Here is an 18,502-nt window from a genome sequence, read left to right on the forward strand (position 1 = left end):
AGATAGATTGCAGTCCTGAGAGAAAGGTTTACTTACTAAGAGCTGGTGTGGCTCTCATGCACCAGATGAGCCATAGAGACATAGCGATGCTTCAGAGCCTCGGCAGGAGTGATTCTTCTCTCCGCTTGAATGCTGAGAAGACGTTTTAAAAAGCTAACAAATTCATTTTGATCTTCACATTCACTGAACACTTCTCTCGTCTCTTTGCACTGCTGGGTTTTCATATACAAACAAAGATGGCTGCTCAGGTTATAAATAAAATAATACTGAATTTGATTCTTCCTCCAAAAACTTACAGTTCTCAGGGTATCCAGAGACTTTAACCTTATCTTCCATGTTTTAGTCTCTGCTCCAGTTGTACTCTCGTATTCCTCTGGAGTCTAGAAGAGAAAAAAACACTGCGTCCGAAATGTGATTGGTCAAAGTAGCAATGCAGTGAAAAAACAAAATACCTTTAACTTCCACTGTTCAAAGTTTAAGTGGGTAAAATACTTCTGGCTGTATTTTCCTGTTAAAAGGAGTGAGTCTGCCGGCTGCCCTCGTATTTGCACGATGGTTCTCATCTTCAGGGACAAACAGTGTTATCATGGATCTATCTTAAAATGGAAATGTTCTGGCTTATTCACCATTTGGTACTCGCAAGTTGTTGCAAAAAGGTGTTGGCTGATGTGCAGGAAAGTGAGAACACAGCCGAGCGCCCACATGTCCACTTCCTCAGAAATTGGGAGGCCAAGAGTCACCTCGGGTGCTCTGTTTGTTGCGTCAAAACACACAAGAAACACATGTTAGAATAATATTGTGCGTCATTTAATGCAACATGAAGTCATATGTATTTCTGAGTTGACATTTTAGACCGGTTAACTATGTTTTGCAATTGTGTGACACTTGAAATAAATATGCCCACGATGATACCTCCGTTTTTGTATACCTACTTTTCCTATGATCATAAGAAAACATCTTCATAACTCAGTCTCTATGAAGAATGGATCATGGTTCTTTTAAAGGTGGGACACTAAATATAAATTCCAGCCTGGGAATCCTTCAGGTATCTATTGTGAGTGTGTGCGTGCGTGCGTGCGTGCGTGCGTGCGTGTGAGTGTGTGTGTGTGTGTGTGTGTGTGTGTGTGTGTGTGTGTGTGTGTGTGTGTGTGTGTGTGTGTGCGTGCATGCGTGCGCGTGTGTGTGTGTGTGTGTGTGTGTGTGTGTGTGTGTGTGTGTGTGTGTGTGGTTTATTTGTTCATAAATTACACACGGAGTGATGAACAACCATCTGTAGCTGTGGTTGCCAGTAATTCACCATAAAAAAAAATACAGTCATAATGTACAGGACAATATGGTACATTGATGTTGAATCCATTAATTTTATAGTTGATTACTTTTTTTGATTGCGGTCAATTACTATTAAAAAACTATGTTGTTAAACTGTTTACAATAAAAAAAAAAACCTCCAGGATTTACAGAAAAGACTGGCAGCTGTGTTTGCCTGGAATTTACCGTAAAACAAATTAGGGACAATATTAGTGTTGCCAATCAACCTATCCACTCATGCATGTCTTTGGAGGTGAGAAGAAGCCGAAGTACCCAGAGAGAACCGACGCAGTCAAGGGGAGAACATGCAAACTCTATACAGAACGACCCCAAGACCGGGAATCGAACACAGGACCTTCTCTCTCTGAGGCATGAGTGCTAACCACTCCGTTATTTTGCTGCCCTATCACCAATACTATTATCTGCAAAATTCCTGTTTCTGAGACATGTGAGCGGTACATGAGGATTTTAACGTGAATGTATTTGTACAACCTTCCAGTGAACAACTCACAACATGGCCTTCCGCAACATGTTCCTTCAAGTAAGCTATTAAAAATTGGCCTTAAATTGTCTGTAACTATTTAATAGATGCTTGCAACTAGCTACAGCATACTTAAACCCACAGTGAAGCACATTAATATAATCCCTCAATGTCGGACACCAAAAGTTAACTAGGCTAATGCTTAAAACACAAACCCCTAAAACAATTAAGGTGTGCTGTAAATTTAAATGTAGAATCTCCAAATCACTGTAAAATTTAAGAGTATTTGTCAGGCTTGGGACATTACAGTATTTGCAAATGCATTGTATAATTTGTCATTACCTTCACAGTAAAGTCATGTTTTTTCTACGTATTATAACCATTGTTATTTAGATGATCTATTGTTTCTTGGTTTGCATGAATCCACTGCATTTACTACAGTAATAAACTAGTTTTAATTTTACGGTGTTTTACTGTCGCTTTTTAACAGTTGCTTGCCGTAGTTTTTAACAGTCATTTTTTTACAGTGTACTTTCTTTGTGTGGAAGCAGGATCTATAAATCACTGTGTTTACTGCATTGTTCTCATGATTGTGTGATGCTTTCAAACACACTCTGTAATTTTGAGTGTTAGACATGGCAGGGGCAAGAGGGGGCAGAGCCCCCTTAAATAAATGTCTTGCCCCCTCAAATCAAAATTTGAGAAAGCACATTTTAATAAACTCACAAAATTTCTACAGTACAAGTTGACAAAATTATCTGCACTAGCGGAAAAATCCGCCGAAAAAGGGACACACACGATATAGTAGTGTCGGCTTCCCTCTCATCCCTCCCTCCGCTGTGCGTGTATTCCACATTCCACAGGCTGCGCAGCAGACACACACCCGCACACACCCGCACACACCCGCACACACCCCTCATCCCTCAGGAAACATCCAATCACTGTCGCAGTATGAAAGTAAAAGAAAAGGAAAAGTTGTCTACATTTATCATATACTTGTTAGGATGGGTGTATTTGTGTAGTCTTATCTGTCATAAACACGTTTATCGTCGCGGACTTTCGGTGCTACGGAGTTCCTTTTTTTTTTTTTTCACAACTTGACGAGAGCAGTGACAGCGAAGGCTCTGAGCAGCAGTGGTTTGGAAGGCAGAGAGCCTCCACTGTCCCTGTAACAAGCTACAAGTCATTTATGATGCTGTTAATGAGGGTAAAAATGAAACATAAGGTATATATCCTGTTTAGCAGTCCTCCTCTGCTGTCCTCTGTTCAGAGCGGAGTCCCTAGCAACGGCCCGTTTTACTTAGCAACGGTCTGGCAATCGACTGCTGGAATTCTTGTTCTGTTGTTTTTCTTGTAATTCTACATAGTCAACCTTTAATGTTTCAATCTACATTTTGCAATAAACAAATTATAAGTTTCATTTGATATGACCAAGACACCTAAAAACAAAAACACTGCCGTTTTCATCAATTTACAAGCAAGTGGGCAACACACATACATTGGAGTGAATGAATTTTGTGCCCAGATGAATGCCCATGTTCTGTTTTATAAATTAGTTTGAGATTCTTTTTTATCATTATTCATCAGACTACCTTTCAGTTTTGTAAATATTGACTGTAGTGTGTGAAGTCCTACTTTGGGTCAAAATTTATTTGAGAGTTAGGCCATCCAGTTAGGATAAATGTTATGTTGTTGGCTGATAAAATCTGGATGAAGGATGTTTTATTTTATTTTATTCATTTATTTGTATTTTTCTTTTTCAGTTTCCCCCCCTGAGGGATTGCCACCTTATTGTGGTCAGGGGGTTTGCGTGCCTCAGTGACCGTAAGAGCTATAACAGCAGGAGCTTAGTCGTCAGGTGGGACACCCAAGTTGGACAGGTCTGAAGGTAGAGGCCTGACAAAGTGCAATCCACTACTCCAGGTTGGGGTTGAACACATAGCTAAAGACCCATTTCAATGAAGAAAGCATCGTTACTATAAGCACAGAAAAAAAAGTGCTGGAGCATGATGTGTACACATGATGCCCCCTTCACATTTCTGACTGCCGCCTCATAAAAGCATGCCTAGAACCGCCCCTGGTGTTAGACCTTGTTCAAAATGCAGGTCAATTCAGATTTTTTTGCTCATATGCGACTCGTATCAGATTTTTTCATGTCAGTGTGAACAGTGCAATTCCGAAAGGCCTCTTTCGTGTGTGGAAATAAATCGGATAAATATGCGATGCATCTTCAATGTGAACACTCCAATACTCTATTGATTGATTGAGACTTTTATTAGTAGATTGCACAGTACAGTACATATTCAGTTCAACTGACCACTAAATGGTAACACCGGGGGAGGGGTGATTATTATTATTATTTTTTTCAATGTCAACGGCAGTATGGAAGTAGTTTGACATATACTTCGGTATCAGGGAGGTGTAGCAAATTTTATAGACTAGGCTCAGTGCAAGTTGTTTTACTCTGTCCTCCACCCTGAGCCAGCCCATTTTGGAGAAGTGGGTAGGAGTTAGGTGTGATCTGGGGTGGATCTCATGTCGTATTCTTCCCGCCAGAGAAGAAGCAAGAAGCAGTAAGCGTCATAAATATTCGCTAAAATAGACGGTTGCAAAAGAAATAGTTAAAAACCGAGCAGAAAACAAGTGAACATAAACTTTTAGTAACTTAGTTGAAAGTTCCACTACTCCCGTTTCCGACTGCTCGCCCACTAGCAGACATCGAAGCAAAATGTTCTGTAAAACTGCCAGAGCCAAAATACTTGTCCTCTTCCTTCCTAATTTTATATGCGCAATAATTATGTTAATAAAATGTCACAAAATTGCACAAAATCCTTGAAATTGCCACTGATGCGACACTACCGAGACCGACATGTTTACTTCTGTAAACACTGCAGTGCGTGCGACGTCATGACGTTATGTCCGCATGCGGTCAGATTGCATTTTTATTAAAGAATCACATTTTTTGGTAAATTGAACAACCTCTAAAAAAATAGGATTCAACAAAAAACTCCAAAATGTACATTCGACCCTGCAGTGTGAATGTAGCCTGAGGCAGACTGACTTTCACACATAAAGGTGGTGGATGGTGGGCAAAATTCCAAAAAATAAAAATGACCCACCGTGGGGCCAAATAAATTTGCAATTATCAGCACTTTTACAAAAACAACACTCACATAAACAAACAAACACTGAAGTTACGTTTCGCAATCTTGTACTTTCAGTCATCACAGTCGTTCTAACAGTGCACACACAACAGTACCAATGTGCAATTTAATAGGAACACAAATTACAACACATTGTACTCCGGCTTCCTATCACCTCCAAAGACATGCACCTGAGGATAGGTTGATTGGCAACACTAAATTAGCCCTGGTGTGTGACTGTGAGTGTGAATGTTGTCTGTCTATCTGTGTTGGCCCTGTCATGAGGTGGCAACTTGTCCAGGGTGTACCCCGCCTTCCGCCCGATTGAAGCTGAGATAGGCTCCAGCACCCCCCGCGACCCCGAAGGGAAATAGTGGTAGAAAATGGATGAATGGATAAATAGTTTTTTGAATAAAACATATTTTGAAGCTATTCCGATGTCATTTAAAATGTATATACAGTACAATAAAATGTTTTGGTCCCAGTATAGACCCCTGAGGAACAACTTACAGGCGTACACTATAACTAACAATGATGATGTGTGTTCTCTCAGCTTCACTAATTGTTTTCTGTTTGTCAAGCAAATTTCCAGTAAGGTCAAAACTACCCTGTTAATCCTCTTCTAATTAGTTCATCTAAATATTATGTTCACATTATTATATCAAAAGCATGAGAACATACTAATATCCTTGTTTGATCTACACATTTAATATTTCACAGTTGAAAAAGTTGAAAACATGTGTCAAAGAGTTTTGATATGAACATTCCAAACAAATCAACTTTCACACTGATTGTTTGACAAAGTTTTAAAAAAACTGAGTTGATTTGCACCAACTAAATAATATGAAATATAGAACTTTCATTTTACAAACGTAGAATATGCGCATCAGGTATTAAAATATCATTGAGAAAAAAACATGCTGGTTGAATTTATTCAGGTAGTCATCAGCTCATTAAAGAAGTGGGACAACGTGCACCAAGTTCCAAACACAACAGGGCCTGTATAGTATACACTAGACATGGTGTTCATTCACATGACCTTTGAACTTTGCCACATACAATAAACTTAATGCCCCATGACAGATTTTGGCTTCATCAGAAGATGTTGTATTTATTATTCATCCCTATTATGTTGCCTTCACCTGTATGTTTGTTGTGTTCAATATTTGAAATTAAACACATATTTTTAAAATCATTTAGGTTCAGTGATGAAGTTGCCGACTTTTTCCAGCAGGAGGCAGTGCAGGAGAGACAAAAATCAGTGTTAATGTTTCCTTGTGTGATGTAAATACATTATATATTGCCGATATAAGTGTTGTATGATGTAAATATGTCTAAAAGATTGTGTCTCGCTGTATTACTCAGGCTGCACTACAGTGTCTATTCACAGGCGCGATCCCACTACTGAGCGGTACGGGGGCTTTGACCTGCTCCATTTCCGACCTGGGCCGGTGCACCCCTCCTTAGACGACCTGGTAGTCCCGAGGTCCCCCAGGAGCACCATATCGGCACCGAACTTAGCGCGGACACCCGATTGACATAGTCCACTGCAGCTCAGAACTCCTGAGCTCAAACGATCCTCCAACCTCAGCCTCCCAGTAGCTTGGATTACAGGTGCGCGCCACCGCACCTGGCGAGGGAGATACTCACTAATGCTGCTGTTTTACGTGCACTTCAGTGACGTCACCGGGAGGTATGGCAACCTCAAGTGGTGGTGTGTGAAAATAAAAGACATCTGACAACGCAGATGACCTTTGACCTCAACTATGTTCTTATATCTGGGAGTTGACTCGGACCAATTACTTTATGTAGTTGTATCACTTTACAGGTAATAGAAATGTAAGCATCTTAAACTATTTCTTGAAGATATTATTTTTCTGTGTTTCTGTTTTGGCACAACAGATGTAATTTAGCTAATACCGTATGCTATAATCTGCCTCATTTGCAATTTGTAAATACGATCATTCATCAATGTGCTTTGTCTTGGAGAAGTAAATAGGTTAGAACATGTTATATGTCTTATTTTAATGAAAAACAAAAAGTATTGTTATTCTGTATAAGACCATCAGAATTATTATGCTGTCGAATCTAACAAATACTGATTCTTAAAATAAATAACTTCAGAGTGAGATTTGGTGGTAAATAATTACTGTGATCTGCTTTTTTCTTGGTGCGCAAAAAATCTATTCATAGTGAAATCGTTATTGCAATAAGTATTATTTATTGCAATTATTTTTCATTATTTTTTACCTGTACTACTGTAAGGGAAAATCTGCACTGCAACATCAGATTTCCCCTTACAGTACAAATTGCAAATGAGGCAGATTATATCATATTAGCTAAATTACATCTGTTGTCCCAAAACAGAAATGCAGAAACACAGAAGAACAATGTCTTCAAGAAATAGTTTAAGATGCTTACATTTCTATTACCTGTAAAGTGATACAACTACGTAAAGTAATTGTTTCGAGTCATCTCCCAGGTATAAGAACATAGTTGAGGTCAAAGGTCATCTGCGTTGCCAGATGTTTTCAAAGTTTTAATCTTTCACCATTTTGTTGTTTATAAAAAGTAAGGCCTTTTATTTTCACACACCATCACTTGAGGTCGCCATACCTCCTGGTGACGTCACTAAAATGCAAGCAAAATGCAGCATTAGTGAGGTTCTTCCTCGCCGGGTGCGGTGGCGTGCGCCTGTAATCCAAGCTACTGGGAGGCTGAGGTTGGAGGATCGTTTGAGCTCAGGAGTTCGGAGCTGCAGTGGACTATGTCGATCGGGTGTCCGCACTAAGTTCGGTGCCGATATGGTGCTCCTGGGGGAGCTCGGGACTACCAGGTCGTCTAAGGAGGGGTGCACCGGCCCAGGTCGGAAACGGAGCAGGTCAAAGCCCCCGTACCGCTCAGTAGTGGGATCGCGCCTGTGAATAGACACTGTAGTGCAGCCTGAGTAATACAGCGTGACACAATCTTTTAGACATATTTACATCATACAACATTTATATTGACACTCTAGAAAGTATTTACGTCACACTAACACATTCATACATTTACTTTCATTCTCAAAACACTGCTTTTTGTCTGTCCTACACTGCCTCCTCCTGGAGGAAGTTGGCAACTTCATCACGGGTCAAGTAGGTGTCAGAGTGATATTTTTCTAATGAAAGGAAAACTGAGTGACACACGAAATACAAAATTTTTTGATGAAGGCTAAGAGGTATGAAGGTTTAAGTATGTCATGAATGATCAAATATTTGTTTTTAATTTCTGATGGATTTATTGCTACATTTCATGTTAATGAGTTAGAGAAAGTGAACTTTTTTCAAACGTGGATTGGTCAATAAAACACCCAAAAATCCAAAACTTTAAGAATGTTTGACATGTCAGTACTGATATAATTAAGATTAAATAATAAATAGAGCTGATATAAATAATTGATATTTCAATTTTCTACTGCTTATCCTTTATTTGTGAGTTCATACATCCTTGCAATGTCTACATCTGGCTCTAGAGCCAGATGCGCCTCTTTTGATGACTGCATCTGGCTCTCAGATAAATCTTAGCTGACATTGCTTAACATGATAAGTAATGAATATTTCTGGTGGTAATCACAGTGTTAAAAATAACGTTCAAATTATAAAACATTCTCATGCATTTTAATCCAACCCTCCATTTTCTATCGCACCTGTTCAAGGTGTCGCATTAATGGAAAGAAGTATTATATTTATTATTGGTTAACTTTTAGAATAACAATGTTATTAAAAAGAATAAGATACTTATTATACTCTTGAAATGTTGGTCTTAAAAATGCACGCATTTCGTTGTATTCAGTGTTAAAAAATATTATATGGCTCTCATGGAAATACATTTTGAAATATTTGGCTTTCATGGCTCTCTCAGCCAAAAAGGTTCCCGACCCCTGGTCTACATCGTTAATTTGCATTGTTGTTTTCATATCTTCTTGGTGATTGCAAAATAGTAATAATACGTTCCCTTAACCTCAAACCCTTTTATGTGTCTCAGAGTTTATTTTGAACTGCATGCCATAGTTGACTACTGTGATATGTTTCTTTACCTGACTGTGGTAAAAATAAATATTTTCAGTTTGCAGCATCATTCTTGAGCAGTTCTTGTAACAATTACAGGATATTTTTACCTTCTCTTTAGGTCTTTATGTATAGGCCCACTTCAAAGTAAACAATGACGATTGCTATGGATTTGCCAATATATTTTGTCAAGTTACAGTAATCATTCCTCACATTTGCTAAAATGGTCAGGAAGAATGCCCGAAACAGGATTTCTTTTAGCAAAATAGGAGTTTTTACAAATGCGATTTGTATTTATCAATGTTCTGAGTAATTCACTCCAATACGGTCTTATCATTTGAAGTCTGTGTGAGTGACATGGAAATACAACTGCATTTTTACAAATGTTTGCTTTATTTTGATGAATGGGGATATGTTTTTGACCTGACTCTCACCAGATCCTTGTAGTTTGCTGAGCTCCACACAAGGATCTGGGAGTTCTCAATAAGAGATCCATTTCAGAAGGCGGGGCCTTTGCAAAAAAATCATTGTATGTGATTGGATAAACCACTTGTCCGTTATCTTGAATGACGTGCTACTTCAACCACTCACATTGAACTCAACCCGTGACACTGATGAGAGGAACGCTGGGAAATTCAAAGCCCGGTAGGAAGAGCCAAAACATCCTTGCCGCCAATAAATCCCTTCAAAATTGTTGTCTGTTCATCTTTTAAATAATTAATATTCGATAGATTCGACAAAACAGTTGCAATAGCGGAATCAACGTCAGCACATGCCATTGTTATTTGAATCAAACAGTCCCTTCGGCGCTACATCACATCTATGAAACCCTGTCAAGCGATTCTGATTGGTTCATTATTTTTTGCTATCTTGAAGGAGTTTGCAATGCCTTCGAGCCCAGATCCTTGTGTTGAACTCAGCGAACTACAAGGATATGGCGAGAGTCAGGTTAATACGTTTTGACCGAAGTGTGTTATTTTGCAAATAATCTATGACTAAAAAAATTGATTGTGGTGTTTGAATAGGTGTGTATATCTTTTGAAAAAAGACACACAGTTTGTAAAATTGTGTGTACGCAAATGGAAAAAAACTGTAAAAGCACATAAAGTAGCACAGTAGCTAACGACAGCGTTGTTCTGCTGACTACATGAACAGCAGAGATCGATCAGCTCGCACACAATGGATGTGCTGCCTGGCACAAAATGGCTGCCCTGCAGCCACACAATGGGGTGGAATGAAATGTTTGTGCTCCGAGACAAGGTTCATGCAACAAACATTTTTCATAAATTAAAATGTTTTTGTAATGAGGGTTAATAAATCGAGGTTCCACTATATTTCATATCGTTTTCTGCCAGCAAATATCTCCTGTCCAAAGGCAAAACCTAGTAACTCAATTCTAGCTGATTTTGAGAAAACAAAAGAAAACCAATCTATCTTGATGCTGTTTTACAAATATCTACAAACGTATAGATGTTTACTTGAGCTTTCATTTTCTTGTCGATTGAGCCATGGATTGAATCTGCTCTCATGAACGTGTGCCCTTTCTCCAGATATTTTATTACAACCTCGGGTGGGCCCCATTCTGCGTTTGCACATTGGGCAAGAGCCGTGTACAGCGTCCAGTTTTTATATTGACCTCCACAGTTATCTGCCCAAAAGAGTATGCAAGGGGAAGAATCAAGAACAATACATTTAATGAAGGTGCTTGCAACGTCCTGGGTCAATCTTCCAAATATCCCCTCGTGCCATAATGTCACATAATCAGGTTGACCATCGGCCCCCATTCGTGCAAATGTCTCATTAAAGACAATAAGGCGACTGACAAAGAAGCTCCGATTGGTCCCTTGAGATACTAGGTTTTTCTGTTGTATCTAAGCGGTTATGTGGTAGTTGCTAGGTCCTGCCATGCGCGTAACAGCTTACTTACGGAACAAATTACAATATCGCATACACTAATGTAAAGCATATCACCTAGGAACTCCAAAATTATTATCAGCTCAGTTTTGACCAAAATTGAGTTACTGGGTTTTGCCTTTGGACAGGCGACAGTGTTAAAAATGTTTTGTCTGGAACAGAACAATTGTTCTTGTGGGAGAATAACATTGATCTGCGTACGATTTGATCTTTGTCAAACCTGTTGGAACGGATTACCAAACGAAAAAAAACAGAGGCACCCTGGTGTAAGAACTAATTAAACTTTAGTTTTATGAATATATTTATATATCTTTAAAGTGGCTTGAACTTACCGGTATCCCATGGGCTGGATGATCATTCCTAGCGTGACTGTGGAGGTGTGAAGGGAGCAGCCGAAATCGATTAATTTAACCCTGAATGGCTCACAGGAATGGTTTACCAGCATGATGTTGTCAGGCTTCAAGTCTGCATGAATGACTCCAATACCTTTCAGCGCCTCAAAGGCTGTGAGCAACTGCAAGACGAGTGGGGATAATGTGTACAAGACATTTGTAATAGGTCATCATGGCTTTCGTCTTTACCTGGTGTGTTATCGGCCGTATCTCACTGATAGACAGCGGCTTCTTGCGTTTCTTGACGACAAAATCGAAAAGGCTCACGTCAAGCATTTCAAAAGCCAAACACGTAAACCCTTCGTGTTCAAAGTTTTCTATAAACCGAACAATGCTCTTTTTTACTGGGTCGAGAGCGCTCACAATTTCAAGCATTTTGATCTGCAGACAAAACAAGACGGATTAGCAATAGGACAAAACCTAATAGGAGTTAATATTAAACGATAATGTAATACCTCCATTTTGGAAATCACATTCGACTTGGTTTTGAGGACCTTGAGCGCCACAGTCTGTGACGTACCTAAGTTTACACACTGGGCAACTTTACCAAAGCTGCCTTCACCAATTAGCTCCTTAACCAGGTAGGTGTTTGTTTGACTGCTCAGGATGTTGGCTTGGAGCTTCTCAAAAGGCTTTAGTTTTTTCTTCTGATCTGTAAGTGGGGATGAAGACACTCAAGCATTGATGGTCATGGAATCAGTGATCAGTAGTATCCATAAATACAGCAAACATTTACAGGTATTTACCGGATTTAGATGATTGTTGAATATTGCAGTTTGAACCCATTGCCCTTTTGTCATGATTATTTTTATTTTATTTAAAACTGAAGAGAAGACAATAAAATTCAGTACCATAACCACTCTATGATGTGATATCATGTGATCATGGATGATGATATCATAGTCCATGATGTCGCTTGCAAGTCAGATGTTGTCATGTATTAAAATGTGGCAACGTGCTATGACAGGATTTAGGAAGTTAACAATAGAATGGTCACAACAAATGTAAACACCACAACTTTAAGCCACAACAGAAGTGAGGGACACTTGATTGAGACTTTTATTAGTAGATTGCACAGTACAGTATATATTCCGTACAATTGATCTCTAAATGGTAACACCCAAATAAAATGTTTCTACTTGTTTAAGTTGGGGTCCACGTTAATCAATTCATGATTCACACAACAGAGTTTCGCCGATGGACCAAGTGGCTGAGGCGAAAAGTCGAAAATGATTAAATGAACACAGTTACAAAAGTAAGTGAAAGTAAGTTATTGTGATCAAAGATACTTTCTGACTGTCATGAATCATTATTAGTGTACTTTTTGAAGTATTTGTTTGTGACACAATTATTTCACTGCGAGCCTATGTCAGGTTTGCCTCAGACCTATATTACTACCTGTAATGTGTTCAGAGACAGGGAAGGAGGCGACAACCAAGGCAGAACTGCGGTTCACAAGGTTTATTGAAACCTTTGATGATTATGTGGCGTGTGTATGCTACTCTAAGTGAATGGGTGTAGACTGTGTATGATTAATAGTGTAAATGTTACCAGGAGTTGACGTCTATGAATGTTGGATGTATCCTCTGTCGAATCAGGGGAAGGCAAGGAGGCAGTTCGTGCACAGGCAAGGGATCGAGGGTAGGAGCGAGGCAGCGCAGTTCGAGTAGGGGGTCGAGAATACGGATGGATGTCGAGAGACGAAACACGATCAAGGAAGACAGGGAAGTCACTGTGGAAGACTCCAGGGACACGGAGAGAGCAAAGAGAAGGTGAGCAGAGCACAGGGGAGGGAATGCCACACGTGATGTTTACTAGGAAGATAAGCGATGTTCTGGCAAAGGTTCCCCGGGTCCGCTGGTCTTTATGCCGCTCCCTCTCATCAAGACCAGGTGCGCAGATTAGTGATTGTCTGCAGGCTTGTTGCTGTGTGGGCATGCTGTGCTGCCAGCGGAGGTGCCGGCAGCTCCAGCTGCAGAGGAAACCTGGTTTCAACTCCGCGTCATGACATGTAACTTATAACTTCCATTGTGACTTAAAGTTGTTATGTTGTGGGTTAATGTCGCTGTTTTGTGGCATTTGTATTTGCAATTGTCTCTGTAGCTGAAAGCTGTTGTGGCATTTGCAATTGTTGTGACCTTTCTCAGCTACTATAGAATGGACTTCATAATACATTTGTCAAGTAACTGGTAAAAATACATTTAACAAAATTCAGCTCAATCCAACATTTGAATTTCGACTAATCACGATTAATTGTAGTTGCTGTAAAAGTAAGTTATTTCTGTGGCACTTTAGTTGACAACATTATACTCCGCCAACTTTGTTTGTCATCCACAGCTTGTTCAGTCCCTCCAGAATTTCGAAGGCTTTTTCATGGTTGTTTTTCAGAAGGTTGTAGCAAATGTTGCGATAGTTCAAGGCTTTTTCAATAACATTGATTTAACTTGTGATTTTATGAATTTGTTATCAATGTTTTAAGTATTCCATCCAACCTTAACTTCAAAAACCACATGATATCAACAAGAAATTGTAAAACAAACACATTATTGAAGTGTCACTATACGTTTTTACCACTGGCTCAACAATGCACATACTCAGCACCGAATGTCAAATGATTGTATTGTTTTAATGAATTATAACTAATGATAGTAATAATAAGTTCGATTTACAGAAGGAGACAACACCGAAGGCTTCCTTATCATCCACTGTGTGCTCTGCCGTCCATAAATTGCAAACATCCATGTTTATTTCATGCTTCAAATGTGTTTGTACATTTTAAACATTTATCTTCCAATACATCCGATTCCCGCACTTTGAGAGCATTTGTGAACTGTTGAGAGCGATCGAGAGTGCACATTTTTATTGGTAAATGAAAGACGATAAGAGATTATCATCACACGTCAACATCTCTAACATGTAAATTCTGCCCCTTGGCTTGGTCATCATTGCAAATCAGAACCTATTTTTAAGTGTCTTACACTGGATAAATAAAAGGTTGCTGGGAAGATGATAGTACTTCTAACAAGGCATCAATATCTGTGGAGAGTTAGCGCTAATTTATACAAAATCAACCAATTCCCATGGACTATGCTTTTGGCCTTGCAACTTTTTCCAATTTCTGCACATTTTGGGCAAAGGTCAGCAGTTTAGTATTCCCGCGCACAGCTAAGCTAGCCAACATCCGGTTTTACCTGTGCCTTCAAAGACTGCTGAACAGAGTAGGACGTCAGCACACTCATCAGTGAAGCTTAAAGGCCTACTGAAACCCACTACTACCGACCATGCAGTCTGATAGTTTATATATCAATGATGAAATATTAACATTGAAACACATGCCAATATGGCCGGTTTAGTTTTCTAAATTACAATTTTAAATTTCCCGCTGAGTTTTTTTGTTGAAAACGTAGCGGAATGATGACCCGTATGATGATGCGTGCGCGTGACGTCTGGGGTTGGAGGGGACATATTAGCGCAGCACCACTTGAGGCTAAAAGTCGTCTATTTTCATCGCGCAATTACACGGTATTCTGGAAATCTGTGTTGCTGATTCTTTTGCAATTTGTTCAATTCATAATGGAGAAGTCAAAGTAAAAGATGGAGGTGGGAAGCTTTAGCCTTTAGCCAGACAAACACACGGTGTTTCCTTGTTTAAAATTCCCGGAGGTGAAGCTTTACTATGGATCAGAGCGGTCAAGCGAACATGGATCGCGACCACTTGTCAACCGGCAGGTTTCGGTGAGAAAATTGTGGTAAAAAGTCGCCTCTTAACGGAGATCTGCGGAGCTTGCGCCGTCCATGCAGCTGCCGTGACTTCCCTCAGAGACTGGCGTCAACACACTCATGGACACACCCCTCCGACTATCAGGTATTATTCAATCTCACTAAAACACCAGGAACACAATAGAAAGATAAGGGATTTCATAGAATTATCCAAGTAAATGTGTCTAAAAAAATCTGAATCCCTGCCGATGCAATCGCCTTTTTTTATTTTATTTTTTCATTTTTCTAGTACTTCGCTATCAATATCCTCAGCCACGAATCTTTCAACCTCGCTCAAATTAATGGGGAAATTGTCGTTTTCTCGGTCCGAATAGCTTTTTGTTGGAGGCTCCCATTATAAACAATGATAGGATGTGAGGAGCCCTCACACCGGTGACGTCATCGTCTGCTACTTCCGGTAAAGGCAAGGCTTTTTTATTAGCGACCAAAAGTGGCGAACTTTATCGTCGACGTTCTCCAATAAAGCCTTTCAGCAAAAATATGACAATATCGCGAAATGATCAAGTATGACACATAGAATGGACCTGCTATCCCCGTTTAAATAAGAAAATCTCATTTCAGTAGGCCTTTAAGAAACACAAAACATGAACAATAGTGGGCTTTCTGAAAGTGAATATATTTATTTTAGTTACTTAAAGAAAAAATCTAAAGATTTCAGTGTGTATATAAATACTTTTTGAGCACATTGAACATTACCACGCTAGTAATGATGTTATAATTTTGGCCACAATAAATTTGATATATGAAATGTTCATATTGTTACATTCCTAATAAATGTTATTGAAAAAGTGTGCCTTAAAACATTGGTATTTTTGTGCAATTTGTCGACAAAGTAGTTACAAAATCAGGAACAAAAATGTTGGAAGGCTTGTTGCTTTAAAAAATTATATATTGTGTTCAAATGATACAATTTAATTTGATGCCAATAACACATGATCAGTGTTAATGGAAACAACCAACAACCACTAACCAGGTAACATAGACTTTAGATTGAATCTTTACAGTAACATCTGCCAACGGCATGGGGCGGTGGAAGAGTGGCCGTGCCAGCAACCTTTGTGGTTTGATTCCCAGTTTGTACCAGCCTAGTCACGTCCGTTGTGTTCTTGAGCAAGACACTTCACCCTTGCTCCTTATGGGTCGTGGTTAGGGCTTTGAAAGACATATCTTATCAGTGTGTGAGTGGGTGAATGTGAAAATAGTGTCAAAGCGCTTTGAATACCTTGCAGGTAGAAAAGCGCTATAAAGTATAACCCATTTACCATTTATTTTATGACCTAGCGACAATGTAGAACTCACAGGTAGCACATTTTTGATCTGGATAAAGATAATGTTTGGCAATCAAATTACTTTTAAAATTTAACAAAAATACTGATACATTTTGTTGCATCATTATAAGGTAGATTTTCAGCTACATGTAATGGAAACATTAGTCAACATCGGTCATGGTTGAACACCAGTTGTCCTTAATTTAGTTGTGCCAGAATATTTTCCATGTCCAACACAGAAGGAATAGTGTAGTCTGGTGTCACAGAACCAACAGGCACTGCATCTCCTGTACTGTTAATCCAAACTGTAGCACGCACTTGCGCGCTGAACCCACCCTGGATGTCCGTATCCAGTGAGTCTCCAACCATGATACAGTCCTGGGCCTCCACCTGAAGCAGGTCAAAACATAGTTTGAAGATCGAGGGGAAGGGTTTCTGCTCAGCGTGATCTCCCCCGAACACAACTGCGTCAAAAAAACCTTCACAACCGACCGCCTTAACTTTCTCCCTTTGCGTTTGAGAATTCCCATTGGTCAAGAGCAGCAGCTTGTATCTCTTACGCAGTTTTTTGAGAAGACTGCACAGCTCCGGGGAGAAAGAAAGAAGCGCCAGTCGACTATTTTTCCACATGTGGTAGCACTGCGCTGGGAGGGCTGCTGGTGAACTGTCCACAGTCTCCTTGATGCTCTCCTCCCAGTGACCCACTCGGACCTCATCGATGGATCTACCAGCTGCAGGGTCAAACTTCTCATGATGGAGTTTGTGCTTGAACATGTCACATATACTGGTGATGATGTCATCGTCGACAACCAGCGAGCGCTTCAAAAGTTCTCGAGTCTGTAAAAGTCAAACACTGCAGGTTAATTACAACACGTAAATTAACTTTTTTTTTTTTAGTAAACCTTACAATAAAGTGACAGTAGGAAAATAAAAATAAAACCTTGAACGTGTTCACGTTGTTAAATAACAACATTTTAATCACTATATCACATAAATGATATTAGTTATTATATGGAACCATAGAGGTGTGGTCGCAGATCGACATACCTCTTTATACAGACGTTTGCCAAAACCCTTCGAAATTAAAACCACAAACGTAATTCACGTAGAGAAATGTCACCTTTTGTATCGCACATTCACCTGCCCGACTTGTTTCAATGAGCGTGTTGTCTAAGTCAAATAATATAGCCTTTATGACGCTGGCGTCCATTGTGAGTTACGTCGGGAACACGGAAACTCGATGTTGATTGCGGAAGTAACTGCGGCAAGATGAACGCACTGCATGGTGGGAATTGTTGTTTTCTTCTAACGCAGTGCACTGTCAACCTGTAGCCCCTTGAGGGCGTCAGTTAATCAAAATGAGAGTTGTCCTCGGTTGTTTTTGTTCCAATCACAATGCATCGAACACTTATTTTACGTTCGTTATTTTGAAGTTCAAATAGATTCATACAGATTACTACTAAATTCAGCTGTACAAATTAAAGTATTTCAAAATCAGACAAAGTGGTGCCACCTCTTTTTAATATGACAGCTATTCTCACTAAAACACCAAAACATAAAAAAATGCATTTGAATTTAATCTTAATGCCAACATAATTTATACATATTTACTTAATTACTTTACTTATAGAAACAATATTCTGGTATATAGCACTACGTATTATATTTTTAATGAATACATTCTAAAACAGGGCAGCACGGTGGAACAGGGGTTAGTGCGTCTGCCTCACAATACTAAGGTCCTGAGTAGTCCTGGGTTCAATCTCGGGCTCGGGACCTTTCTGTGTGGAGTTTGCATGTTCTCCCCGTGACTGCGTGGGTTCCCTCCGGGTACTCCGGCTTCCTCCCACTTCCAAAGACATGCACCTGGGGATAGGTTGATTGGCAACACTAAATTGGCCCTAGTGTGTGAATGTGAGTGTGAATGTTGTCTGTCTATCTGTGTTGGCCCTGCGATGAGGTGGCGACTTGTCCAGGGTGTATCCCGCCTTCCGCCCAATTGTAGCTGAGATAGGCGCCAGCGCCCCCCGCGACCCCAAAAGGGAATAAGCGGTAGAAAATGGATGGATGGATAATGGATTAGATTTATATCGTGCTTTTCTATTCTGTGTTGGCCCTGCGATGAGGTCGCGACTTGTCCAGGGTGTACCCCGCCTCCTGACCGATTGTAGCT

At 39.8% G+C, this 18,502-nt stretch overlaps 1 protein-coding gene across 1 annotated transcript; it reads right to left on the reverse strand.

Annotated features, from left to right (window-relative positions):
• Window positions 1–12,322: 12,322 nt before the first annotated feature.
• Window positions 12,323–17,610, reverse strand: nanp (N-acetylneuraminic acid phosphatase). Its single transcript, XM_061910839.1, has 2 exons — window positions 17,450–17,610; window positions 12,323–17,166 (listed from the first exon to the last, which is right to left on the reverse strand). The coding sequence occupies exons 1-2, from the start codon at window positions 17,537–17,539 to the stop codon at window positions 16,528–16,530; spliced, it is 729 nt and encodes a 242-aa protein (XP_061766823.1). The 5' UTR covers window positions 17,540–17,610; the 3' UTR covers window positions 12,323–16,527.
• Between the last annotated feature and the right edge of the window lie 892 nt (window positions 17,611–18,502).

The sequence above is a fragment of the Nerophis ophidion genome, linkage group LG09 (genome assembly GCF_033978795.1).
Source record: "Nerophis ophidion isolate RoL-2023_Sa linkage group LG09, RoL_Noph_v1.0, whole genome shotgun sequence".
Classification (NCBI taxonomy): domain Eukaryota; kingdom Metazoa; phylum Chordata; class Actinopteri; order Syngnathiformes; family Syngnathidae; genus Nerophis; species Nerophis ophidion.